General features: G+C 40.3%; 3 protein-coding genes across 4 annotated transcripts; all 3 read left to right on the top strand.

Moving 5' to 3' along the window:
• The first annotated feature begins 5,647 nt into the window (after positions 1-5,647).
• LOC110963381 (cAMP-dependent protein kinase catalytic subunit beta) lies at positions 5,648-15,811 on the top strand. Of its 2 annotated transcripts, none has more exons than XM_051953313.1 (10): positions 5,648-6,125; positions 9,875-9,936; positions 10,015-10,143; positions 10,445-10,543; positions 10,648-10,730; positions 10,907-11,033; positions 11,124-11,219; positions 12,083-12,205; positions 12,342-12,506; positions 14,330-15,811. In XM_051953313.1, exons 1-10 carry the CDS (start codon positions 6,080-6,082, stop codon positions 14,453-14,455), a joined length of 1,056 nt encoding a protein of 351 aa, XP_051809273.1. In that variant the 5' UTR covers positions 5,648-6,079; the 3' UTR covers positions 14,456-15,811. The 2 variants fall into 2 exon arrangements, with proteins under 2 accessions (XP_051809273.1, XP_051809274.1); XM_051953314.1 differs by lacking the exon at positions 5,648-6,125 and adding an exon at positions 6,152-9,200.
• Positions 15,812-16,708: 897 nt separating this feature from the next.
• exosc4 (exosome component 4) lies at positions 16,709-18,856 on the top strand. The gene is made up of 3 exons (XM_022211731.2): positions 16,709-16,916; positions 18,033-18,239; positions 18,324-18,856. Exons 1-3 carry the CDS (start codon positions 16,746-16,748, stop codon positions 18,681-18,683), a joined length of 738 nt encoding a protein of 245 aa, XP_022067423.1. The 5' UTR covers positions 16,709-16,745; the 3' UTR covers positions 18,684-18,856.
• A 798-nt stretch (positions 18,857-19,654) lies between these two features.
• Positions 19,655-24,366, top strand: gpaa1 (glycosylphosphatidylinositol anchor attachment 1). The gene is given in 23 exon segments (XM_051953595.1): positions 19,655-19,750; positions 20,103-20,229; positions 20,340-20,478; positions 20,480-20,520; positions 20,657-20,681; positions 20,683-20,745; positions 20,747-20,770; positions 20,877-20,915; positions 20,918-21,026; positions 21,135-21,236; positions 21,363-21,566; positions 21,675-21,814; positions 21,816-21,866; positions 21,977-22,070; positions 22,073-22,102; positions 22,212-22,327; positions 22,428-22,621; positions 23,819-23,888; positions 23,890-23,953; positions 23,956-23,988; positions 24,087-24,200; positions 24,203-24,261; positions 24,263-24,366. Coding segments are annotated over 22 exon segments (1,854 nt in total). The 5' UTR covers positions 19,655-19,750; positions 20,103-20,155; the 3' UTR covers positions 24,332-24,366.
• The last annotated feature ends 1,895 nt before the right edge of the window (positions 24,367-26,261 follow it).

Below are 26,261 nucleotides of genomic sequence, written 5' to 3' on the forward strand. Positions count from 1 at the left end.
AGATGACACAAGGAACAAGTGATTCAATTGTGTTTCTGAGTCCCATCAATTTCTGCCACCTGCTACAGATTTAGGTTATGCGATTCGGTATCCGTACTTAACATACACATGCATAAGTCACGACTGTGCTCAGCGCAAGGTCATTTTTTTATTAAAGATTTCATCTGTCCGAAACGATACAAAGACTACACAGTCTTGGTGGAGTACTGTGCTCTCTGTGCTATTCTTGTTACTAATCTGACAACTAGACTGGAGACACGATCCTCACTCCATTTTTTTGATCTCACTTCACTTTTCTTTACCATTTTTGCTTTTTTTTTTTTTTTTTTTTAAATTACCTGCTCAAAGTAATTTATGGATGCATTAAATGAATTACTTTAAAGGGTCACTGTTTGTTCTGAAAAGGGTAGGTAATTCGATCAAGCATCGGGTTCTACTACCATGAAATGCCATCCAGCAGTTTCTGTAAACTATTCTTGTAGAAGACACCATTGAGCAACAGAAGGTCTGTCAAACTGAAGGTTGTGAGCTGACCCCCATCAGTGACCACACCCAGAGGTCTACCCTGATTAGAAGGTGCTGGGGGTTGATATGGGGAACCATATCCTTGATGACCACCTGGGGGCCATCAGGTGGACTCTATGAGATGACAGTCTCACCCAGTGAAGCATGAAGGCAGGAATCGGAGGCGATGCGTAGAGGAGGAGACCACTCAGTCAGTCGTTGGAAAGAGCATCCACCCCCAGAGGAGCGCTGGCCTCTGCCACAGAAAACCACAGAGGACGATCAGTTGTATGTGAAGAAAAGACCTGAGCTCATCCATAACAACCACAAATCATTTGCACTACCTGAGAGTGCAGCCTTGGTTCTCCAGGGGGCTGTCTCTGGTGTGACAATAATAAGAACATGTTTGCTCATGAGAAAGGCGAAGAAGGTGGCTAGTGGTGCTACAAAATCCACAGGCAGCCTGTTGAAAGCGGTCTGTTGCATTGGGTGAGAAGAGCTCTTGAAATTCATAGGCGTGCTTTGATACGAGCAAGGACCATGTCTGTGTACATTTCTGCTCCGTGAAACAAAGGTGTGCAAATAGGCCAGTGTTAAATTAAGGGAGGATCACTTCTTGCCCCCAGGCGTAATTATACTAGAGCTGCCCTGATGCATGTTGTAAGGATGCACAGAGCCAAGGACAGGCTGAATTAAGGATGGCAAACTAATATGCATGCCATTGCCAGGCAAATAAGTATTTTCTGTATTGTGAAGGAATAGAAGCAGTAGGAATTTTTGAATTCTATGGACATAAACTACTACCTTGGATTGAATGTCTGATGGATGCTGACTGAACACAGGATCTAAAATGAGAATCTTCTTAAATAGTTGTTTAGCCTTCTTAGATCTAGATCATTTAAAAGCTGTATTTTTTTTTCTTTTAAAAAAATTGAACAGAGCTTCATCAGCATCATTTGCACCACCAAATTCTCTCACCACATGCTCTGGTTGTAACATCATGCAAGCAAGAGCCAGGAGGTGCACAGACCTGGGACTAGAGTGAGGCTTAAATTACTCTAAAAAAAATGCAGGAAATAGGGAAAATTTCAAAGGATATGGCTGTGGTGGTGGGTCTCTGAAAAACAAGAGATTGTCAAAAGTGTGAAGGGCGGGTGCCAAGGTAAGCTTACCCAGAGCTGCCTGCCACACTACCCTGCAGTCGACAGGACCCAGTCTGCAGCTTCTGGTTCATCTTCTTGGCCTGACAGCTCTGGTGACAGATGTTTCCTGGGACTAAATGCACTTTCACAGGCCTGAAACAGAGAGTGTGAAGACCCTGACCTCTTGTTTGTTTGCGTCCAGGACCGCCACATTCATTACGTGTCCTGCCACCGCACTTCTACTGCTGTCTGACAGAAGCAGAGCTCCTGCAGCACAAAGTCTCCAAACAGCCACATTGTACAGCCTTCCCTGTCTCACAGAAAGTGGCAAGATACTGCATTTAATGTGCAGGTCTAAGAGTGCTTCTCTAAAGTGACCCACACTTGAAACACAGCTCATTACTATCCAGCGCTTGAAGCTGGGCTCCACAAGTGGTGCACAGCAGCATTGTGGCTTCTTCACTTCACTGGAAAAACTGAACTGTGAACAAGCCCCAGGACATGATCAGAACCTCTACCAGGCTTGCTTTCACAGATGCACTCAGATGTGCAACAAAGGGAGAACATCACCAAGGGCATTCAGCCTGCTTTTAGCTTGTCAGAATGAATAGGAAGTGTGGTGTGTGGAAATCTGAACCTTTAAACTTGATGAGAACCTCCAGCAATGTGCCAGCAAATCACAAAATCCCCCAAAAAGGCTTTAAATTAACTGCCAGTCACTGACATACACTAGGGTCATTTCATTCTATTCACCAAATTTTTTTTTTTTAATTCATGTTTGACTATCCCAAATTTGTCAGATTTTTTCTGCACATACTTATGTTGGTAAGTAAAATGTGCAAAATCTGGTTTTATAACATTAGTTTTTGAGTTAAATATTTATAAAGAGGGGTGGGATCTTGTTGATTTTTTCATTGTTTTCTTTACACCAATCTGTGAAGGAATGTTTGAAATGCCATAGCTATGTTTAAGGCTATTCCGATATTCTATTTTTTTTTTTTTTAACTCTAATAGGCTAACTTTTTGCTCCTGTGAATTGAACCAGTATGAGCTTTAAAATGCAGAGTATGGTGCCAGTCAGAGGCATAGTTTATGAGAAAAAAAAAGATTGAAATTATGTTTTTTTGCATTTATGGCCAATATTCATACAATTATAACAAAGAAAGCAATCACAGTGCACAGTACTCTGCCAAGGCTGCTCAATCAGTGTATCATCTTCGACGACTGAAATCTTGAAAAAATACGTGTCAGAAATCACGGCACCATAGTATGTGGCCATTTAATATCAATGTACCCACAAACAAATTGACCTTGCGTTGAGCACAGACGTGTTATGCATGTGCACATTATGTACAGTGTGACGACCCTCCACCTGGACAGGTGTTCCTGTCTTGCTGGAGCTGAGGGTCATCAGCTGATGAGCCACACCTGGGATCAAGTGGCTCAACTCTACATAACCTCCCTTACTTCTACTGCAGCTCTCTGACAGGAGCGGCTCTCTGCAGGAGCTTCAGCTTTGTGCTTTGGGTTTTCTGTGTGAGATTTGGATTATTCGGTTACAATAAAATCATTTTTAGTCACCACACTGTGTTTGTCTCCCTGTTTTGTAACAACAGATACCAAATCGCATGACCTCAATACATAACGGGTGGATGGAATTGATCAGGCTCGGAAACACCCCCACAATTTAATAAATTTTTCCTTGTATCACTTCCAACAAACGATTCCAGATAAGTCTGCAGCGGTGGATTTGTAGTAGGATCGCAATCGTGATCATCAGCAGGCAGCTGACGTAGTGTTCACTTGTTGTCACAGTTACAGTAACGCCGTGCTGCTAATCTCGCAATGATACAGAAATCTTTAACAAATCCGTGGATCCAGACTATAAGTTGCATCACTGCCAAAATCGAATCAATTGGTCCTTGTGTCATTTCTGACCTTCCCTGAAAATTTCATCCAAATCCGTTTGTCAGTTTTTGAATAATGCTGTGAACAGACAGACAAAAAGACGGATAAACGTATGCCAATCATCACATAACTTTGCCATTCCTTGGTGGAGTAATAAAATAAAGGTTTTATGGTTGATGGAATATCAGACTAGACAGAAACACAAAACTTTTTTGATCACATTTACACCATCATATAACTGGTATCTATTATTCTATCTAAGCAGAGCAGTACCATTGAAGACCATATGTGCACTGACAGTCATTAAAAACTTTGAGACCATATTTTTCAACATAATTTTTATTTTGAAGCCCAAAACAGGATTTTCTTCATATGAATCATTTGTTTAGCATATTGGCTTACAGAAACAAAAATCTAAAGTTTCAAGAATGATTTCAAAATAAAGTATTTCACAAAAGAAAACGGCACCTGCCAAACACAAAGTCACAACAGTCAATACCGAGTATGGCCTCCATTTGCTTCGTTGCAGGCAGCAATCCGTCGGCGCATGCTTTGGACCAGGCTTCTGATTGTGGGTTGGGAACAGCCCATACGCCTGGCTACATCACTGTAGCTCGAACCGGCCTCCACCATACCCAGTGCCCGGAGACGTTGTTCATGTGATAGACCCTTCATGATGCTGTTCACTGGACTAACAATGGTGGCCTTTTTTGGGCCTTTATATAGGCCTTCAAAACCCATTCTCAAATTGTGCAGATACTCACTGAGTATTGCTTGGTGTGTATTTGGTTCACTTTTGCAAAGTGACCAACCCATGTGCAATGAATCATGACAAAATGACAACTCATCATTATCTCAACTACCAGGGCACTAGATCATCAGTAAATCCACAATGAATAATTACAACCCCCCTACAAGTAGAATTCTGCGTACATTTCTACCTCAAAGTTTCTACTGACTGTCAGTATACATATCAATGAGCCTACCTCAGATTTTACACATGATCAACTCAATCAATATTCAACACTTTTTTTTAAAGTATAAGGCCTGCAACAGCAGTTGGCGGAATTTAAGAGTACAACTCTTCAATCCTATAAAATAGCTGGGATAAGAAAGACAACAAAGACAGTTACACAATGACTATGTTGTAAATCATTTTAAATTTGAATAATTGAGTTAGATTGGATAATCATTTCATGATCAGTTTATGAGTTTTGAAACATAAAACCAATTAAGTCACTTATGACATCAAATTAAACCAGCTATGTTGACTCTGAGACAATCATCATAGACTTTTACCTTTTATTGTTTCACAATTTAAGGAGCAAATCCTTAAATAATGACTTGGAACTATGAGCTGTGGGCAGCGTGTGAGACTGCTAAATAAGTACAGGTATAGGGAGTGAATTTAGAACCTTCTTTGCACTGTTTTCATTATGGAAAAGAAAAAAAATGGGCATAATGGTTCTTCAAACTACAAGAATGTCAGCACATTATTACTTTTTAAACAATGCATTGTGGGAAGTCTGACCATGGAGTTAAAAGTAGTTTGGATTCTTTACACACTTGACTCTTTAAAATGTTTAGATAACACTTATATTAAACTCTCAGTGCTACATTAATTCAGCATATCATTTAAGTCAAAAGGCCTCAGATCAGACAGCTAATGTTTGTATGCTCTAAAGTGATCTTAATATTTCAGTTTGAATTAACATACATTTAAAAAAATCTATAATAACATTAAGTTTACTGAAAAAGATGAGTTAATTTAACGATAATCCAGTTTAATGCTTTAAATGATGTAAAATTGTTACTTGTTCTTACGTTTGCTTTGAGATTATTGTATTATCATTATTATTTGCACACTATTTGTATTACATATTAATGTAATGTAGTGATTTTCATGAATAAATTCATGCAATTACAATTATGTAATGCACAGAATTAAATCACATGTGCAGTTTATAAAAAGCGCAACTGGAGTGGGATTAAAACAACACTTCCAAACACACGTCAGTGTTTGTGAACAGCTGGATTAGTAGCAACTGGTACATGACAGAAAGAAAAGCAGATGCATTCCTAAAAGTCGGCCAAAGGAGCACTCAGGTGTCATCCCGTATCTGTGAATGCAACTGTGATGCTTCAAAAACGCGGAAGCGATCCTGCTTTTGGTGTCTTGTCGGAGACATCTCTGGCCAATCCGAGCCCGAACCACACCGTGAATGCAGCTGGTGAGGGTTGGGGGAGCAGCTTAGTCAGAAACACCAGTGACCGCTAGCTTCATGTCAGCCGCACAGACATCACTGAAGTAGCAGCAGCGGAGAGCCTTCGGAGGGAAGAAGGAGAGGGAGAGCGAGGGGGCAGTTCGAAGGGAAAAGGGACGTTATTTCCTCACGTTTGAACCGAGTAAACAGTCGCGCCGAGTCGGTTTCACCTGTTTTAAGGACCCGAAGAACATAAACTGGAAGGTTAGCTAGCTGCCGCCATCTCTTCTCAGTTGGAGCGACCGCCGTGTCTTCCACACCATGGGGAACGCTGCCACCGCCAAGAAGGGCAACGAGCTAGAGAGCGGTGAGTCCAGGCTGGCATTTGTCCTCATCCCTGTTTTATCCTCTATTTAGGCGTTTCTTCGAGGTTCCGTTTAGTAGGTAGCTAGTGTGTTATAAGACTAAAATGGTCTTAACTGTAAAGCAGGGGACGGCCGTTCGTCGTCCCCCGCACACTACCACATAGCCCACAGCCGCTGCAAGCACTCGCCCTTCAGCTGGAGAAAAAACGGGAAAGTTTGTGTGATTTTTGCATAAAAATACGAGTAAAAGGCCTTTCGCTGAGGTAGCTAGCAGCAAGAAGACCCCGAGAATGTTGTGGTTTTCTTAGCATCCAGGGAGTGGGGAAGGGGAGCTTTGACAGCGTACACTGACTATTAAAGCTGATAGAGGTATAAAAACGATGCTTACTCATAAACTCCTCCATAGTGCTCCCTTCAAATGTTAAAAAAGCCGTTTGCATGTCAAATGGAGCTCAAGAAGGGTCAAGCTTGAAGACCAGCGAGCCTGCTAACTTTAGCTGTGAGGGGGGGATTAGCCCTCAGAAGGCCCCTGTCATTTCACTGCCTCTTGATGGTGGTAGCTGCTCAGGCCTGCACACACAGTTAGCTATGGCGTGCAGTCCTCTCTTATCGAAATCCTTGGATACTGGCTCAAAGCCTTAAGTCCAGCATCACCTCATCACTCCTTGTATGATGTTATCTTGAACTTAAAACAGTCAGGATGTGGCACTTGCTGTCTCAAAAACCTGCAGGCTCTTCTCAGCGCAGCTAGCTGTTACAGACAAACTTTGCACTGGTGATCTTGGATCTGCAGCAATAAACCACAGACCCATGAGTAATTGTTATAAATAGGCAATACATTTTATTTGAAGGCAGTGTGGGACTGTTTCTCCCTCAGGCTTCCCTGCCACATTTTATTCTTGGCTACATAAACAAAGCTTTCTCTCTGTACAGCACCGTGACCAAATATGGTGAAGAAATGACAAATGCCCTCTTTCCATTCATAAAACTGGGACCTACTACGGTCTTCCTGGCATATGCATACGCACACAGGCTCGCAAAACACACACAGGCTCGCAAAACACACACTTGATTAATGTGACTTGTGTTTGTTTAGAGTCCCTTCTGTAATCGCACTTTGGTAAAGGTCCATCGGGCTCACTTTTCACACTCAGCTTGTCATTGACTGGAGCAGCTTGTCATCAGACCTTCGTCAGAGGATAAGGGGTATTACAAGCTTTGAAAGGCTTGACGTAACTCGGCCTAGGCCAGTGTTACTTTGCGCTCATATACTTTGATGTGTGCAGCTGGTCATCATCGAGCTTCCTGTGCAGTAAATCATATATACTTCCCTATTCCTGGTTGTAAATGCAAAAGTTGTAGGTCTTTACTGTGATCTGCAGAATTCATTGCAATTGGTGGCTTAAAAATGACACATTTCTTACATTTTTTATAGTCTTGAAAGCACACTGTGTTCAGTAGTGCACTTGCTTTGTTTAAAGTTATGCCATTTTTATGATGCAGTGAGCATGTTCTTCTGAGATTTACTGACCTGTTAAGAGACACCAGGCAGGCACAGTGAACAGTGCCAACCAGAGACACTCAAGCAGACAGAGATGATCAGATCAGCACTAGTACCTATACTGCCAAGCATTTCTGTTGAATGCAACTATGATCCTTAGATCTGTGGCTAACTGTTAAACCCATTGAAGCTGACACTGTGCCCTGAGCTGCAGATTTGTCTGGAGTGTAGCTGCTCTGAGATGACAACCTGACTGCCTGCTACCTGTGTTTACTGTGTATGGATGGCACTAGGTGGAACAGCTGGAGGAGTGCCAACACAGTCACACTTGCACAGAGAGATTAAACACTTGCCATCCTGACACCTATTTTATTTCACTGTGCCCATGTACTGTGTTTCAAACTTTAGAGTAACAGGATAGGCTGACACAACTCAACCATGTTATGCTTGTCTGGATTTTCGCGTTGAGCTTTGAAAAGGGCTAGCCAACTGTGCTGACTACGGGGCTCTGGATTTTTCCATCGAGGTATAAAATGTTGCACAAATGTTTGCATTTACAACAGTTGTCTTATTTCTAAACTGTTTCAAATTTTGTTATTCTAGGACAGTTATTTCATTAGTAATTCATTTGCATTTTCATTGCATTTTAGTATTCTAAGTTGATTGTGTGTTTTAAAATGTCAGACTGCAGCTGAAAACAACTGACGAGTAGATTGTCAGGAAATTATTTGACAACTGCTTTAAAATTTACGAATAGTTGAAGTCGCGATTCAGTCACAACTACAAAACATTTGGTGATTCTAGTCTCTCAAATGTGAAGATTTTCCGTTTTTTGATCATTAAAAATGAAACATTTTAGGGTTTTGCAGAGTTGAAGATGTTATCTTGGGCTCTAATTGACATTTGGTTTTACTATTTTCTGATGTTATATTGACAAATAATTCATAAAATAATAAATTGATATTGAACATGATCCCTTTAGTCATGCATACAAAGAAAAGCTGCCAGTCTTCACAGTTACGAAACTAGAACTAAAAATGTTTGATCTTTTCACTTGGACATTCATAAGTACTTACTTATTGGAATAGTTGTTGCAGATTCATTTTTGTTCCACTACTAATTGTCTCTTCCCTGTTGTTCTCAGCATGCTGTCGATAATTTCAAAGCTATTTTTAGAGAAAGAAGTCAGACTAAGGTGCTGGGATGAACAGTCATAATAAGTTTTACAGAGTTTTAAGCCTTGTAGTATACTGTAGATTTGTCTTTGCTATGGAATGTTATCTTTTCAATCCGACTTAATATGCATGACTGAATACCTACTATGTGGCATTTTGGTACACCTGTTCTTCGAATACCTCAGTAGACAGTCTGTCTCTGTTTAAATTCCTAAGACGATTGTCAACTCTATTTTCATTCCTGTTGCTTTTATTCACTACACATGCTTCATGTTTGTTGATGTGTTATACTTGTTGTTACGTACATGAACTCTATATTTCTCTCTGTCTTCTCTTCCGTATCATCCCATCCATGTGGGTGATTGTTCCTGCAAAACCTTGGTGATCAATAGAGACTTTTGGTATGCTGATTCCTCCAAAAGATGGCCAGAATGGCAGAACGGCATTGGTCTCAAACTTGCTAGATGTGCTTGCTTCTATTGTGTGCCCTGATAACAAGTCGGTGTTTTTTTTGTTATCTGCATTCTCTCAATCTGGATATCTGCCATCTGCTGTGTTTCCCCATACATTGGTTTGTCTTTGCTTACCATTTCTTTGCTGTGTTTAATAGCCTTCCCACAAAGTGTTGTAAGTGATGCACAAGATGCTCAGAGAAACCTCCCCGGTTATTTCTGAGTGTTGTGTTCCCCTTTTCCCTTCGAATAAGGCTACTAAATAACAGAAAGCATACTGAGTTTCTTGGCATGCATCACTTGTCTGCCTGTCCTGGATGTTGATGTCATGTGTTTGTGTTTTGCCTTGTCTTTAGATTAAAGTATTTAAAAAATTTTAATAAGACATTTAAATCATATCCAGATGAGAGCTGACTTTGCCCATATTCTTCTCCATTTACTTACAATTTAATTTCCTTTTCCCACATTTGACCCTTTCCACCTGTAGTACAGTAGTATTTGGTCCTTTTGCCAGTTCCATTTAAAACCTTAATATGTTTTTTTATACTTTTAATCCAAGTTTTGCCGAAAAAGAAGTGTGTGCTAACTGCGTTGGTCTGCGCTCTTTTTTTTTTTCTTTTTAGTGAAAGAGTTTCTAGCCAAAGCCAAAGAGGATTTCTTACGGAAATGGGAATGCCCACCACAGGTCAGAATGATGAAAAGTTGAACTTCACATTTACAGTTTTTGTACACAACGTAGACTAACGTGATGTTGTTTTCACAGAGCACAACGTGCCTAGATGACTTTGACAGATTAAAGACTCTGGGTACTGGCTCATTTGGGAGAGTCATGCTGGTGAAACACAAAGGAACAGAGCAATACTTTGCCATGAAAATACTGGACAAGCAGAAGGTCAGTAGCAGCATTTATCAGGCCTCATGGGACTTTTTCAAATAAATAACAGTGTTGACATGAGATGTGAATGTGTGGGGACGGAAAATGTTAGGTCTTAGAGGATCCAACAAAAGCCTGCTTATCTACATAAAAAACACATACATTATGTCCTGTTATTGTTGTATCACAGGGTCTCAAGGGGCTGCAAGTAAAATAAATAATAACTCAAAGCAGCCTTTGCTTTCAGTGTTCGGCTATCTCCGTTTTTGATGTAAGTTAGAATTGCCCGACAAGGTCATCTTATCTCTTTATCTGCCAGGTGGTGAAACTCAAGCAAATAGAACACACATTAAATGAGAAGAGGATATTACAGGCAGTGAGCTTCCCCTTTCTCGTCAAACTTGAGTACTCATTTAAGGTACAGCGTACTTTTTTTCATATGTTTTAGACCTGAACTTCAGTTATTTGTTCTTTAGCAAAAATCTTGGTGTCTTTTCTTCTTCATTGTTTTTTTTTCTTTAGGACAACTCCAATTTGTACATGGTAATGGAGTATGTTCCAGGAGGAGAGATGTTCTCACACCTAAGACGAATTGGAAGGTTCAGGTGCGTGTTAATCAATAGTCATCATCAGCTTTTAAACATAAAGTCTACAGAGTCTTGTTGTGCAGTGCTGTCTTGGCTCATTTGTGCATTTCCTGTGGTTTTTGTATGACTTGTGATCATTTTCTGAAACTGCTTGCACATGTTATAACTCGATTTTTTTTCTTCTTCCTTTTCAGTGAACCACATGCGCGGTTTTATGCGGCCCAGATAGTGCTGACATTTGAATACCTCCACTCACTAGATCTCATATACAGAGATCTAAAACCTGAGAATCTCCTCATCGACCACCACGGCTACATTCAGGTGAGCTCGAATGCATACATGAAGTACATAACACTGCTGCCTGTTGCGTGTCCTCGCTTTCTTTACAATGGTTTTTCTCCTTACTTTCAGGTTACAGACTTTGGATTTGCCAAGCGGGTAAAAGGCAGGACCTGGACGTTGTGTGGCACACCGGAGTACCTGGCGCCTGAAATCATTCTCAGCAAAGTATGGATTTGATATCATATTGATGTTTACACAAAAGTCCGTTTCTTTCTGCTCTGCACCTAAAAACCAACTCAAGCATGTAGTTTTATTTCCTTTTTTCATGTCTGCCTGATATATGATGAAAATTGTTCATTGTAAAGTGGCAGTAAACAAGGTTTTTTTCGGCAGCTTATCATTATAGAGTAAATGTTGATTGACATGCAATGACTAAAGAATAATGATATCATCTTTGTTTAGATCAGTTTCCTGTAAGCCATACTCTCACGATGCTTTTCTGTCTGCCACAAAATCCCTTGGAAAAATGAACACTTGATTTATGGTTAAAAAAAACATATGGAGAAACCGTTGAAAGTTTACCTGGCAGAAGAAGATTCATTCAACTTAAATGTCATTGCTCAAAATACAATGAAATGCAGTCTTCGCCTTCCTAGTTTTCAACAGTGGTGCTAAATGTAATAGCACTCGGTGATGTTGTCTGATGCCACTTTAAGATTTTTGAGCGCAGTTGCAAAGAAGGTAAAAAACGGGTTTCTTTGTAGACTTGTCACTGTTGAGCGATTGTAAGAAATCCAGTCTGACAGAGAAAAAGATAACAATCTGTCCACTTTCAGTCCACAGTTGACCATAGACATGTAGCATTGTTGTTGGAATGCAGATGTCAACTTTTACAACTGGAAAAAAATGTGCTATATTTAGGTGGTAATTCCTTCAACCACGGTTGAATTTAGAAAAATATATAGTATTACCACTGGTTGTAGATGTCTGGAAATGTCAAATATGACATGCTTCTTATCAGTGGGAGAAATGCTTTTTTTTTTTTTTGGTGTTTCCAGTGATCTTGATGCTTGTCTTGTCTGTCTTAGGGCTATAACAAAGCAGTGGACTGGTGGGCCCTTGGAGTCCTCATCTATGAAATGGCAGCAGGCTACCCTCCTTTCTTTGCAGATCAACCTATTCAGATCTATGAGAAGATTGTGTCTGGAAAGGTAAGAAGGTGTTTGTTTTGGAATTTGTCTAATGTTTATAGATGATCAATATGGTTTCTGTCCTGGTTATTTGCAATAGCTGTGCAAGCAAGAAAAAACACCTTAATTTTAAAAGGAAATTCTAAAATCTTTCTAGGTACGATTCCCGTCACACTTCAGCTCCGATTTGAAGGACTTGTTGAGAAACCTGCTGCAGGTGGATCTGACCAAACGTTACGGCAACCTGAAGAATGGAGTCAACGACATCAAGGGCCACAAATGGTTCGCCACAACAGACTGGATCGCAATCTATGAGAGAAAGGCAAGACACCAAACACATTTGATAGTGACACCAAATAGTGTTCACCCTCTGAAAACCAAGTTAATTGCATATTGATTTGTTCCTATTGATTTTTTTTTTTTTTTTTTTTTTTTTTTTTTTTTTTTGCTAGTTGTAAAATTTCCAGCTGTGATGCTGCAACACAATTATTTTATATGATTTTGTTTGTTGAAAGTGAAGGGGGCTGCTCAGTTTTGTTTTGTGGTGATAAATCAGTACTTGCAGGTGCGTGCAGAGCAATATTCTTCACAACCGGCTGGTAAAAGTGTTTTTTTCCATTCGGAAATCTCCCAGCTTTACTGTGAGGTATTAGTACCACGTGCCGTTTTGCAGGAATGACGGTGATAATGGAGTGTTTCGATTAATCAAAGGAGTTATTTAGCACAGGCTGGAATCTCATTGATCTGTTGGTTTTGTTAAAATACAATCACAGCTTTATTAAACTTGCTTTATGAGCTTTTAGCTGTGATTTGTTACAGGATGAAATTAATCATATCTCAGTACCGATTTCATTTACCATTTATATTTTTCCACTCTTTTGTATCCCTGCTTGCTTTGAAGTAGCTCTTTGTTGCAAAGCTTTTACTTCAGTCCAACCAAATGGAACTGTGCGATGTAGAGACAGTAAAAATGAAGTTATTGGCCTCATTTGAAGCATAAGTCAAGAAGGTTGTTTTGCGTTACTTGTATAGTTGCAGCCTTTTATTGTGAGAATAAGATTTTTTTTAACTTGTTGGCTATTGCTGTATGTAGTGTCATATTTCAGGGTTATTACAAAAGGTGATTTTAAACCTGTTAATCTCCAAGCAAAAAAAAACAACAAAAAAACACATGTCCAGACACTGGCGGCCTTCAGGTGGCTTGACGTGCTCACCTTTTCTTTTCTGTGACAGCCAAACAGGCTACTTGTTTAGTAAATACACAGCTGAAGCAGGTGGACCGACAACTCTGAAGAAACGGCTCCCCAAAGGCTTACATTTGTGTTTAGTTTTAGCCTCAGAAATATGCACTGCGCTGTATACTGGGTGCATCCTTTAAAACCTGGGTGGTGTAGAGTAGCAAAACAAAAAGAGAGAAGAAATCGAATGCTCAGTAAGTGCAGCATTTCAGTGAGAACAGAGTGACAGCAAAGAGACTCAAAGTGCTGCTTCAGGTACTCTGCCATTCAGGAGGTTTTAATTGGTCAAGCAGTTCCATGTCATTATACACCTTTGAAGTCTGGGCTATGCTTGAGGTGAACCACTTTGTACAAAGGTGTCCTCTCACCTTGTCTGTCTGTTTGGAATGGCATCACTTGGAGATGGTACGTGAAGCCTCAAGCAGAACTTGAGTGATAACTGTCAAAGTCTCTCCTCAAAGTAATTCATGCTGGTGCTCAGTTGGACTCATGAACAGTGATAGACGCAATTATGTGAATGAAGCTTTAGAGAGACATTTATATTCTCTATGCAGTCTGTCCTCAGTACACCTGAGCTGCTGCAAAAAGAAGCCATAATTGTTCATTTTGGAAAGTTACAAAAAGGAGACAGAGGGTTTCAGACAGTGACTGACAAGCACTTCATATAACACATTTAATACTGACAGCATTTCATGTATTTTAGCCAAAATGATGCGGCCTACATACATTACAATAAAGCCTTTGTGTTGTTGTGCAGGAGACGTAGTCTGTCTTTTTCATAGCTCTTGCTAGTTTTTGGATACCCCTTTTTGTCATAAAAAAACCCACACAATTTCTCTGTCCTGTCTTGTGTTCTCTTCTGACAGTCTAGACATTATGATAATCCGTCTTTCTCGTCTTCTTGCAGGTTGAAGCTCCATTCATACCAAAGTGCAGAGGCCCAGGGGACACCAGCAACTTTGACGACTACGAGGAGGAGGAAATCCGCGTTTCTTTAACGGAAAAATGCGCCAAGGAGTTTGCAGAGTTTTAGGACGCAAGTACATGGATATATCAGGGAAAATAAGGGGATCTTTGCACTCTTCTAAAGACTTGGGATGGGGAGAGACCATCTTTTTCAGATCTACAACATAGTCCCTTCATTCCACAAGGCTGAATGAGGTCGCCATGATCCTTGGGTGCCGATAACCTCTCACTGTCACATACACCTGCGTATTAAAGCAGACACATCACTTTTCTCTTTTCTTTTGTTTTTGTACCTACCCACAGTTTTTTTTTGTTTGTTTTTTACTTTGAAGCAGTTAGTCTTGGATGTTGTTATCCCCCCATTAAAATGTGACATTTTTGACTTATGAGGAAAAACTGAGACAGTGGCCAACAGTAGTCCACACACTGTAACTGACTTGTCTGCGGTTGTTTGACACACAGTGAAGTGGGTTGCAGCGTATTGCCCTGTAGTCGTCAGCAGTGTATATTTGAAGTCCACTATTGTAAAGTTCTGGCCAGCATACAAAGGTGGATTTTGTCTTATGTGCATATGTCAGTTTTGTAAGACATTTGAACACAATGAGTGTTTAAAGCATGACCAAATGGAGAACACTGGGTGACACAAGAAGAGAGGTCCCTTCCTTTCTTTGCTTTTTGCCTTAGAGAGCCGATTCCTCAGATCCATACAAAAGCATCCATTCACTGTCCTCTTGGGTATTCAGGCCCAGGCACAGCAAGCCATTGCAGTAAAATGACAAACCTTGTTACATTAGTAAAATGCAAATTCATTTGTTTGTTTGATCCTTTTGGATCTTAGTTACATGTAAAATTTGTCATTTGCTATCTCGCTACTTTTTGTCGCTGTGTCTAACATTATAGTCATATTGTCCCTAGATTTCAGGTCTGCTTATAAAGACCTTTTGTTACAAGTCTGTGGAACAATGTGACTTGAGTAAATGGAAAAGAGTGAAATCCAGTTAGGATTTTTATTGCATATAATGTAACACTGAGAGGAGGATCAGTGTGACTAGTGTTGAAGCTTTTGGCCTCAACATTGTTAGTAAAAGTACAGAATTTATAATGAAAGATGTTCTAAAATCATGAGAGACAGATACTCAAAACTGCATATTTACCATAATCTCCCTGTTACCACCCCGGAAAGATTTTTGTTTCATTCTTGTCAAAGAATGTAGATTTGCAACTTATAGGTATGCATATTTGAAAGCTTGATTTCAAAGTACAGTTTTCCTCACAATACACTGGCTAAAATAAAGACTGCTCCTTTGTATCACATGTAACCCTGTTATTGTTAAGCTCATTACATTATACGTATATGCATTGTTTCATATATGTTTTTATTTATACACATTAGAGATGCTAATAAATTTTATTTTTAAAAGTGTTGAAGTTTTGCAGCCATCCTTCCATTTCCATGGGGTCTTTGACTGCTCTGCCTCCTGATCACTGGAACATCTGCACTGAGTTTGAATCACACATTTTATTCTGTTATTGATCAGTAGTAGATTCCATTGTGTTGTCCTGAGAATCCATGACATCCTTCACAAATTATCAAGTCTCTCAAGAAAAAAAAAGAATTTGTTTGAGTTCTTGGAAGCAAAATGAAAGCAAAGTTGTATCTACATTACTAGGGATAATACAATGCATACAGCTGTGATTTAGCAGCAACATATGAAAAAAATCAACAAAATGGTCACATTTTGTCCCATAATGTCCAAGGGGTCTGAGTAGGTACTTTGGAAACACAGCATGCATTAAGTGCTTATACATTGCCTTTTATAGTTTTACTGAACCTGTGGGCAATAATTTACCAACATGCAGACAAAAAATGAACTTTATAGAGAAGGTGTCCCCAGTTTTATGAGGATTTTTTCATATATGTGGTTTCCAAAACACAAAACAAACACATAAATGGAAACATTTGGTACAAAAAGAGAAAAACAAAGGACCAAGCTAAACTTTCACTTATAAAAACCTGAGTCTACCAACACATTTCTTTAGTAGCTGTTCAAAATAAATTTGCTGCATTTTCTTCCAATTTTTAAATTGAGAAACATTTTAATGCCTATGCATTTTTATTGTTCTATAGAACTACTTGTTATTGCGATTTATAAACTTCTAATGTGTTCTTAATGATGCACAGTAGGTACAAAGACACCAGATCTGCCTTTCCATTGTAATTACTAAGAATCCACAGTGGGTTTGTTTGGACGTTTGGTCTTGCCGTAGCGCTTCTGCTGAGGGGGGTTGTGGGTAATGTAGTGTAGCCGTAGACACGTGGGACGTTGCGTTGCTGCTCATTCGAAGTTTGCGGAAACATGGCGGGTCTGGAGCTGCTGTCTGATCAGGGATACCGTCTGGATGGAAGAAAAGCCACCGAGCTGCGGAAGGTCCAGGCCCGGATGGGAGTGTTCGCTCAGGCGGACGGTTCTGCGTATTTAGAGCAGGGAAACACCAAAGCTCTGGCTGTGGTTTACGGTCCGCACGAAGTGAGTAAGGTGGATGCAGAGGTCTGATAGTTATAACCTGGAGGACTAGTGACAAGACAAGGATTCGATTTCAAGCTTTTAAAATGCCCTTTGAAACAGTGAATTATCTGTTTTGATGAGCTCACTACTGTGAAAATGTGTTTGTGTCAGTGGTGCAAATACAGTAACTCAGTTATAACTAGGTCGAACTCATAAATTCTCTCCACTTGTACTCCAAATCTATTCAGAGACAAACTAATGACCCAAAATGCAATCTACGTATTATTTTGTATTATCATACTTTTAAATTACTATAACTTTGTTCATATTAACTATATAAATTCATTAAAATGAACGACATCTTTATCATCAACATAACAGTGACATACACATGAATGCATCAATAATTAGAATTCAGTAAAAATAATTTACATGATTGATAAATTGGCTATTTCTGCACACTGAGTACTATATCTATACTGTACTGTAGTGTTGCTACTTTAATTCAAGTAATAGATCTGAATACTTCTACCAGATTTGATTGTTTTTTTTCATCCATCACTGTTCAGGTAGAAAAAGAAGAATTTCCAAAAAATCTGATTGAATAGCAGGTTATTGCTGTTGTCTGGGGCAACGATTTTGAGCATGTAAAATGTTTTAAACTAAGATCAGTCTCATATCAATCTGAACCACTACTCATTCATATTAATTTGGTAAAAAATAGAATAAGACACTGAATTAAGGGTTTCCCACTGGTTTTCTGAAAAAAGCAAAAACTGAAATACAGATGTTTTTAAAAAAATATATCAAACAGTGCTTACCAAAAGTACCCAAAGTAACATCAGGTCATTGCCAAATATATTTTTAACTTTAAGGAGGGTTTGGACAATATTTGAAGTCAGTGTTGATAAAATTAACAGTAAATATGACAGCATGCCAATACAGGCAAAATCATGCATGGTGAACCTTATGTTCAGAGCAGGTAATTTAACTCCATGTTTTTATTTTAACTCATTGATGCAGGCGACAGAATGTCATTAAACTTAAGGTGCAGTTCAATCAGCTCTGATTGTATCTCAGGAAAACTGGTTTCGGAGCTGTGTTTAATTCCTACGTGTTTGTGTCTGTCCCGTCCAGATGAGAGGTTCACGAAGCCGCACCCTTCACGATCGAGCGTTTATCAACTGTCAGTACAGCATGGCCACGTTCAGCACAGCGGAGAGGAAGAGGAGGCCGCACGGAGATCGCAAATCCGCAGAGATGAGCCTCCACCTCAAGCAGACCTTTGAAGCAGCTGTGATGACGCAGCTCTACCCGCGCTCTCAAATAGACATCTATGTCAAGGTGAATGCTGGGTTTATGGTGTGGGAAAAGTCTCATAACACGATTGTTTTATTCATAAAAGCATTTTCAATTTTCTTCCAACAGATTCTGCAGTCAGACGGAGGGAACTACAGCACGTGTGTAAATGCTGCCACTCTGGCGGTGATTGATGCTGGCATCCCCATGCGGGACTACGTGTGCGCCTGCACAGTGGGGTTTGTGGATGAGACGCCCCTCGCTGACCTTTGCTATGCAGAGGAAAGTGGTGGAATGAGCTCTCTGGCTTTAGCGCTGCTGCCACGCGGCGGACAGATCGCTCTGCTGCAGATGGACGCCAGACTGCATCAGGATCACCTCGAGACTCTGATTGAAGCTGCGATGACGGCTTGTAAAGGTGTGAGTAAGGTGCTGGACGAGGTGGTGAGGCAACATCTTCAAGAAGTCTCAGTGCTCACCGGGGAGTGATGTGGGACCAAGGGTGAACATCTGGACTGTGGTTCTGAGTCCAGTTTCAAAGTGTTTTTTGGACTTCTAAAGGAGACAAATGGTGGAGAATTGTGCTTTTTTATGCATTCATAGCAATTACTGTATACCTTTGTATGTATGTGTTGGCCCTAACAATAAATATGTTAATCCTGCATTTTTTGTCTTTGTTGCTTGTTCATTTGTGAAGGGCTAACATCACTACGATGAAATGAAGTTCACAGTCATTTGTGAAGTTGTTTTGTAACTCAAGTAACATAAATGCAGATTTCTCTCATTCATTCATTCATTCATTCATTCATTCATTCATTCATTCATTGAACCTATGTTTAAACTTGGAGTGAGGGAGATATGGAGCCTCATTTAAAATGTAGTTGAGTGAGAGCATTTCATTTTTAAAAAACATGAGTTAACTGAAATAACATTTGGAAATAAAATTGGTTAAAAATCTGAATAAAAGATGGAATGAAAATGAGTCAGGCTTTGGGTTGTTCTATGGATTATTTCAGGTTGTAGGTAAACAGTGAGTAAAAAGGGAACCTGCAGTGTAATCCAGTCAGTCATTTTAGCATATTTGGTAAGGACTCACATTACAAGACAGTAATTAGGTCATGTAAGGGGGATAAGAAAATAAGAAGAGTCTTACATAAACACACAGTGTACTTACAGCAATGCAAGATAAGAGAACACACCAGTGCTTAGAAGTTTTATTGTTTCCTAACATCTACATCTTTTGACTTACTGTATATATGTGAAATCTGAAATATATGGAGCACTTAAACAGAAATTAATGGATTTGTAAAGTTTTTAGTAGTTGAGTGTTGAGAAAGGTCTGCTTCATATTCTATAAAAGTTATGATGAAGCAGCTAATTTATGCAATATTAGTTAAAGTTACACAATATTTCTCTGGTTATTTTATCTTATTTTATCCCGAGAGGAAGTCAGTCCGCCGCATTAACGTTCCCGCAGAAACAAGGAAGTTAACATTTAGCAGCGGCTGCTGTGTTCATGCCCCACCTCTGCAAGTGGATGTGACCGCTGGACAGAGGTATGTTTTCTATACATTTTATGAGTTATGGAAACATATATCTGTATAATTGTTAATATAATTATGCCTTGAAAGAGAACGACTGTTGAAAACATTTATTCATGATACGATCCCGGAAAACCGGCTTGCTAAGTAGCTAGTAGCAAGCTAACCACACCTGTCAATGGATGGCAATGGGTGACAGAAAACAATATCGTTTTCCGAGCTTTATGAAAATCTCTATGCTAATACATTTTTAAATTTTGGACCGTTGATAAATCATAATATTTTTTAACATCCAGTCTTCTGGCTGCATCAGCAGTATTCACACGTTGTGCACAGCTGATAGTAGCAGTGTGTGTTTTGTCTTCAGGGTCCGGGGTATCCAGACTTCAGGACAACGTTGCAGAGGACGACAACAACAACATGGGACTGCTGTCTGATCCAAACAGAAGACGGGCTTTGATCAACCTGCTGACTCGCCTCAATGCTCCAATCTGGTCAGTTTTAATCTCTTTCCGTTTCCATTATTTTTATCCATTCATTCTCATTTTAAAGTTTGCATTTTATTATAGCACCTAAACTGTGAATTCTCTTACTTTCATCGTAGCGTGGTCTGCTACATGGCGGGTGTGGCTTGGTTCATGGGGTTAGCGTTTGAGCCTTTCACTCTGCGGACATACATGTCAGAGAATGCCATGGGGTCTACCATGGTGGAAGAGCGCTTTCCTTCAGGAGAGAGGGCAGTGGGCCACAGGCAGGGAGTTTGCAGCTCATAGAAAGAAAGTTGGGTAAGGTCTTTGTAGCTGGTTCACAATGAAGTGTGATGATGAAGACTTTGAAAGGTCTTTCATTTTTTCTTAAGCCTCCATACAAACCCAACAGTATTTTCCTTTATCGCTTGTTTGACTGCTTGTTTCTGTGCAGTGGGATGCCAGTGGAGTGGCTGATGGAAGACCATGCAGGCCCGAGGACTGGAAGTGTACACTCAGAGGTTCTCTCGCACACTACTCTTCCCCTGATGAAAACAAAGAGAGATATGTAAGTTTGTCATAGAAAACATATACATTTCTAACTAGTTTTTAGATTATTTTCATGAATTTACTCTGACTCATCTCGATCTTGTTCTATCGCTTATTCCTGGCAGATGGTAAAAGGCACAAATGTAATATGGATCCTTCGGGCCGGCCAAGAGCTCCACGGACTGAAGCCCTGGTGCTGAGTGCTCCCTGCACCCCGGGTGATAACAACAACCAGGCAGTGGGACTGTTACTTGGCTTGGCTCAGTACTTCAGGAGTGAGTACAGCACTCCCAGTCCTCTCCTTCAACACAGTCTGACAACAGCTGGAGTAAAATTATTGTTGTATTTATAGGTTTAGCTAATGCTCGTTGTTCTTTCAACAGATCAGATTTATTGGGCCAAAGACATCATCTTCCTTGTGAATGAGCATGATTTGATTGGTATGCAGGCCTGGCTGGAGGGCTACCACCACACCAACACTACAGGTGATCACCTGCATGCAGCCAACCACAACACACATCATCAGATGTCATAGTACTGAAATAATCCGAAAACAATTCAACCACCGTCCTGCAAGAACTGAATTTAAAACACCGGAATGATTTATCTAGGTATGGACTGGTCCCCATTACAAGGCCGTGGTGGTTCAATCCAGGCAGCCCTGTCCCTGGAGCTCAGCAGTGATGTTGTCACCAGTAATGACCTAGTACTGGAAGGCCTCAATGGCCAGTTACCCAACCTGGATTTAGCAAACCTCTTCTACGCTTTCTGTCAGAAGATAGGGGTCCTTTGCACCATCCAGGGCAAGGTTAAAGGCTTTATCTCCTGCCACATGTTCAGGTAGCACAGAGCTAAGATAACCTAAGGGTGGTGTAGAATCGCTGTCATTTTGCTCTTCTCTGTGGATGTCTATATAGCTGCAGAGAATGATTGGGACAGTGTGTCCGGCTACAGCCACGCAGTCCAGACCATGATGCTGATGGTAATGAAGCAGGCCAGTGGGCCGTCCTGGGGAGACCACGGTCTGTTCCTTCGCTACCACATTGAGGCTGCCACCATCAAGGGGCATCAACAGCTTCCGCCAGTACAAGACAGACATCACTTACCATCGGCAGGTCAGTGCAAGTGTTTCTTATAGGTTCAGTATTTTTGTATGTGCTCTGTTTCAGATTTATCACTCAAAAACTCTTTGTTATTCACTAACTTTGATCTTGATCTCCTCTAGACTGCTGGAAGAATGTACCGTAAGCTGAATAACCTCCTGGAACGCCTACACCAGTCCTACTTCTTCTACCTCATGCCGTCACTCTCTCACTTTGTCTCATTGGATACTACATGCCAGCCTTCGGCTGTTGCAGTTATCCTCCTACTTCGTGTATCCTTAACCCACATTGTTAAAGCAGTTTTAGTAGTTCAAAATAAAATGAAATAAAGCGGCTACATGACAGCTACAAGTAGAGTACAAATGATGAATCTCTACAGTTTTTTCCTTGACTGTGATACAGCCTTGGACCTGTGGGTTCAACTTGCAACTCCACCATCAGCCACAGAGGATGGTGTCGCTGACATTGAGCAGGTTAGACACGCACACTCGACAGCAAACACCTCACAAATGGAACTATTGCTTTAAATCTGTTTACTTACCACTTTATTAAAAATGTGCTTCCTCCCGGCAGTCCAGTCCAGGAGTGCTGTCAGTGTTGACTCCTCTGGTGATCAGCCACCTGACCGGAGCAGCTCTGTACACGCTGCCGATCCGTTTTCAGGAGATGGCCGTCGAACACTTCCCAGTGTCTGAGACTGAGGCTGTGGTCCTGACTGCTATTGCTGTTTACACGGCAGGCCTGGCTTTACCTCATAACACACACAGGTAGCTATTGACATGAATTGTTTCGATGTGGTATTCAGAGCTCTTTACTCTTACCCAGTGAGCTTTTCTTTAGATTGAAAAGACATTAAAAAAACAGATTGAACCTTAACATTAAGACCTAATTTCACCAGAATTTGGTATAGTGGAAATTTCAATCCTCTAATATATACACTACCATTCAAAAGTTTGGGGTCAGCCAGACAATTTCATGTTTTCCATGAAAACTCACTCTTCTATTCATGTGCTAACATACATTGCACAACAGTTTTCAAGTCTTCATATCAGCCTTTCACACCATTGCTAACACAATGTAGCATTAGAACACTACAGTATATGGTTGCTGGAAATGTTCCTCTGTACCCCTATGTTAGCCTAGCCGCGCTAGACAACCACGGCAACGAATTTAATTCTCTGCCAGGGTGGGTCTAGTTACCCTCCATAAGGCTCGAGGCTGGATTCTCCTAAAACTGGCCGGACGAATCACCATAAAGTGTAGAGTCAGAAGGGGGGCGTAACTAGTGACGACAGAGGCGCGACGATGGTTGTATACCTACCCAATGCTGCAGAGTGATTCGAAAGACAACCTTTTAGCCCGCCTCCCTCCCTGTCGAGCAGTCCTAGACCCTTGTGGCCTCAGAACATGGTATAGCGCGGCTAGGCTACCCCTATGTAGGATATTCCATAAAAATCTGATGTTTCCAGCTACAATAATCATTTACCACGTTAACAATGTCTAGACTGTATTTCTGATTCATTTAATGTTATCTCATGGGAAAAAAACTTCAACATTTCTAAGTGACCACAAACTTTTGAATGGTAGTGTACATATAATAACCCTAAGAGATGTTTTGTGATTGCATTGTAGCCGATTTAAAATACAGCAAAAAGAGCCTTTAGATGTTCATATTCATATTAATAATAGCTTTTTCTAAGAGATCACATCACCCAAATCTTTACACAAAATATAAATCTTCCAACTCTATCAACGAGGACACACAGTGAAAGCAGACATTCATTAACAACAAAATTAGTGTTTTGCAGATTTATACAACCACAGATTTTGAAATTTATTCTGAACATTTTGTCACAAGCCCAGAGTCTGATTAATGTAACTGAGTTTACACCTTCATAGCAGTTTGGCGTGCACTCTGAGACAATATGTGGGCTCTGAGAGTGAGCGTGTTGTCATTTTTGCAGACTGCTGTCAGGTGAGGGCACAGAGCAGGGCTGGAGGGTGCTGAAACTGGTGGCGGTGCTTTACCTGGCTGGTGCTGCTGGGTTGCACTGCTCTCATCAACTTCTCCCTGGGTTTCATCTTGGCTCTCACTCTAGTGCTGCAGCTGCCTTCGTCACCCCCCACGTGCCCAGTAATACACCCCACACACAATTTTCTTACCTTGTACTGTCTTATTCCAGTCATGCAGAAGTTAAACCTTCCCCCTCTCTCCTCTTGCTCTCTCTTTAGGGGTTCTGTCAGCGTTCGTCTTGGTCATCCTCAGCCCGGCCTGCACGCTTCTTTTTTCAGTCTTTTTCTTCAAGAACTCCCAGGAAATGCCAGTCAGCTTCCTAGATGGCTGGTTGATTACCTGTCAGTCATTTTCACAGGGCATCTGGACCACTCCCTATACGGTTCTCTGGTTCTACCCACTCATAGCCTTGCTGGTGTACCCATGCTGGCTGCTTTTCTGGAACATCCTCTTCTGGAAGTAGCCTACAGATTCACCCAAGACTTTCTAGTGTACGACCACCTCTGAAAGCATTCTCAGTTTGTTTTATGGAGAGAATGTGAAGAATTAACAGTTAAATCCGCTGGAGATTTGGAACACATGAGGAATATCTACAGCCGCTTGGAAAGAATGCAATGAGTCATTTTTTTTGAAATTTGTTGGTATTACAGTATTTAATCCATCAACATTGGCAACATTTCTATTCATTTCAACAAAATGAATACATTTGTACTCAACATCACTTCTACGGTTGTAAAAATGAGAAGGGAAGGTCTTTTCTCAGCTACTTATAAATGTCATGGTTGACTGCTTTATGTAAAAACGGAATTGTTAAAGAATGTCTTCATGTATTTCATTTTGGTTTATTTGTTGGTTTGTGGTACATAGTAACAATACTGTGCTGTTTTTTTTATTAAAAAAATCAGACAGGACTTTAATGATGTAAGATGTTTTTGACAACACTATCTTCTCACTGTCAGTGGTATAATGGAAGGAAACTATAAGCTTGATCATCCTTTAAAGAGCCTGTATATCTGCGTCGGTTGAAACAAGCCATCACTACTTCTAATATTTTTATACCCGTTTTTGATAACTTTGCTTTGAGCCGTGTTTATTATAACTGCCAAAATAAAGCCTGAACAGTTTGACCTGTATATTACTGCACTTGCATACTATGTACAATGAAAGTGAGGGGAAAGTTAAAGAAATAGATATTATGTAGTTCAAAATTTTACAATTTGACACTGATCACTCCTTGAATAAGTCACACCCCCCACAATTTAATCAATTGTTCCTTACATGATTTCCGATGGATGAGTCCTGCTAAGGGTCCGCAGCAGTGGATTTGTAGTAGGATCGCAATCTATGGTCAGCAGCAGCTGACATAGTGTTAACTGTTGTCATAGTTGCAGTGATGCTGTGATACACAAATCCATGGATCAGACTATAAAGCCGCATCACTGCCAAAATCTAATCAGTTGGTCCTTGTCATTTCTGACCTTGAAAAATTTCATCCAAATCCATTTGTCCCTTTTTTGAGTAATGTTGCTAACAGACGGAAAAAAGGTATGGCAATCGTCACATGCTCCGCCACATTTCTTGGCAGAGTACATAAATCTCAAACAGAGGTGGTAGTAAAGAGATTACATTACACTTTGCTTAAATAACTTTTGGGGAAAAAAAGTACTTCTGAGAGTAGTTTTTCTCTGCCATACTTTTAAACTTTTACTTGAGTAGATTTGTGAAGAAGAAATGCTGCTCTTACTCCGTTATGCTGGGCTGCACTCCACTGTTACTTTTTTATTTACCACATTAAATATGCTTCATTTTGCTGGAGAAATGCCCCAGTGGATCTACCACATGACTGCGTTTCAACCAATTAGAGGAAGCAACAATAATCACGTGACTCTGCAGCATAGGCACAAACTCTTCACACATAGCAGACAGAAAATGAAAAAATGGAGGCATTTTCGAGAAATTTTATCTTGCTTCGGTGTTCAAAAACATTAGCGTAGCATTAGCATGGATGTCTCCATCTTTTGGCTTCTGTTTACTAACACGGGGAAGTGAAGCGTGACGTCAGGCTTGATAGGTCACCCAAGACTGCCAACTTTGATTGCATTTCGTTTGGATTTGAAGAAGCTTTGAAGAAGTTTCCTGATGCCGAACGAGACAACGAGCGCTTGATAGCTTTGCGGTAAGAAGACTGTGGCCGTTTCTGAGTACATAACTGTCCGTACTGTCCAAAAAAAAGCCATAGTATACTATGTCGAAAAAAAAGCGATTTTTTCAACATGTAAAAACATGCCATATAATGAAATAATGTAAAGTAGGCCGTGAAAAACACTATAGAGCAGTTTAAAAAAAATCATCATGAATTTTGTCCAAAAAAAACGCCATAGTGTACTATGTTG

Source organism: Acanthochromis polyacanthus, chromosome 9, assembly GCF_021347895.1.
Source record: "Acanthochromis polyacanthus isolate Apoly-LR-REF ecotype Palm Island chromosome 9, KAUST_Apoly_ChrSc, whole genome shotgun sequence".
Lineage (NCBI taxonomy): Eukaryota > Metazoa > Chordata > Actinopteri > Pomacentridae > Acanthochromis > Acanthochromis polyacanthus.

Bases quoted from the DNA above. Each gene is read 5' to 3' on its own strand.
- exosc4 (XM_022211731.2), top strand. From the start codon at position 16,746: ATGGCGGGTCTGGAGCTGCTGTCTGATCAGGGATACCGTCTGGATGGA. The intron at 16,917-18,032 runs GTGAGTAAGGTG...TGTCCCGTCCAG, and splicing joins TGGTTTACGGTCCGCACGAA to ATGAGAGGTTCACGAAGCCG. The intron at 18,240-18,323 runs GTGAATGCTGGG...TTCTTCCAACAG, and splicing joins AAATAGACATCTATGTCAAG to ATTCTGCAGTCAGACGGAGG.
- LOC110963381 (XM_051953313.1), top strand. From the start codon at position 6,080: ATGGGGAACGCTGCCACCGCCAAGAAGGGCAACGAGCTAGAGAGCG. The intron at 10,544-10,647 runs GTACAGCGTACT...TTTTTTCTTTAG, and splicing joins AACTTGAGTACTCATTTAAG to GACAACTCCAATTTGTACAT. The intron at 11,034-11,123 runs GTGAGCTCGAAT...CCTTACTTTCAG, and splicing joins ACCACCACGGCTACATTCAG to GTTACAGACTTTGGATTTGC.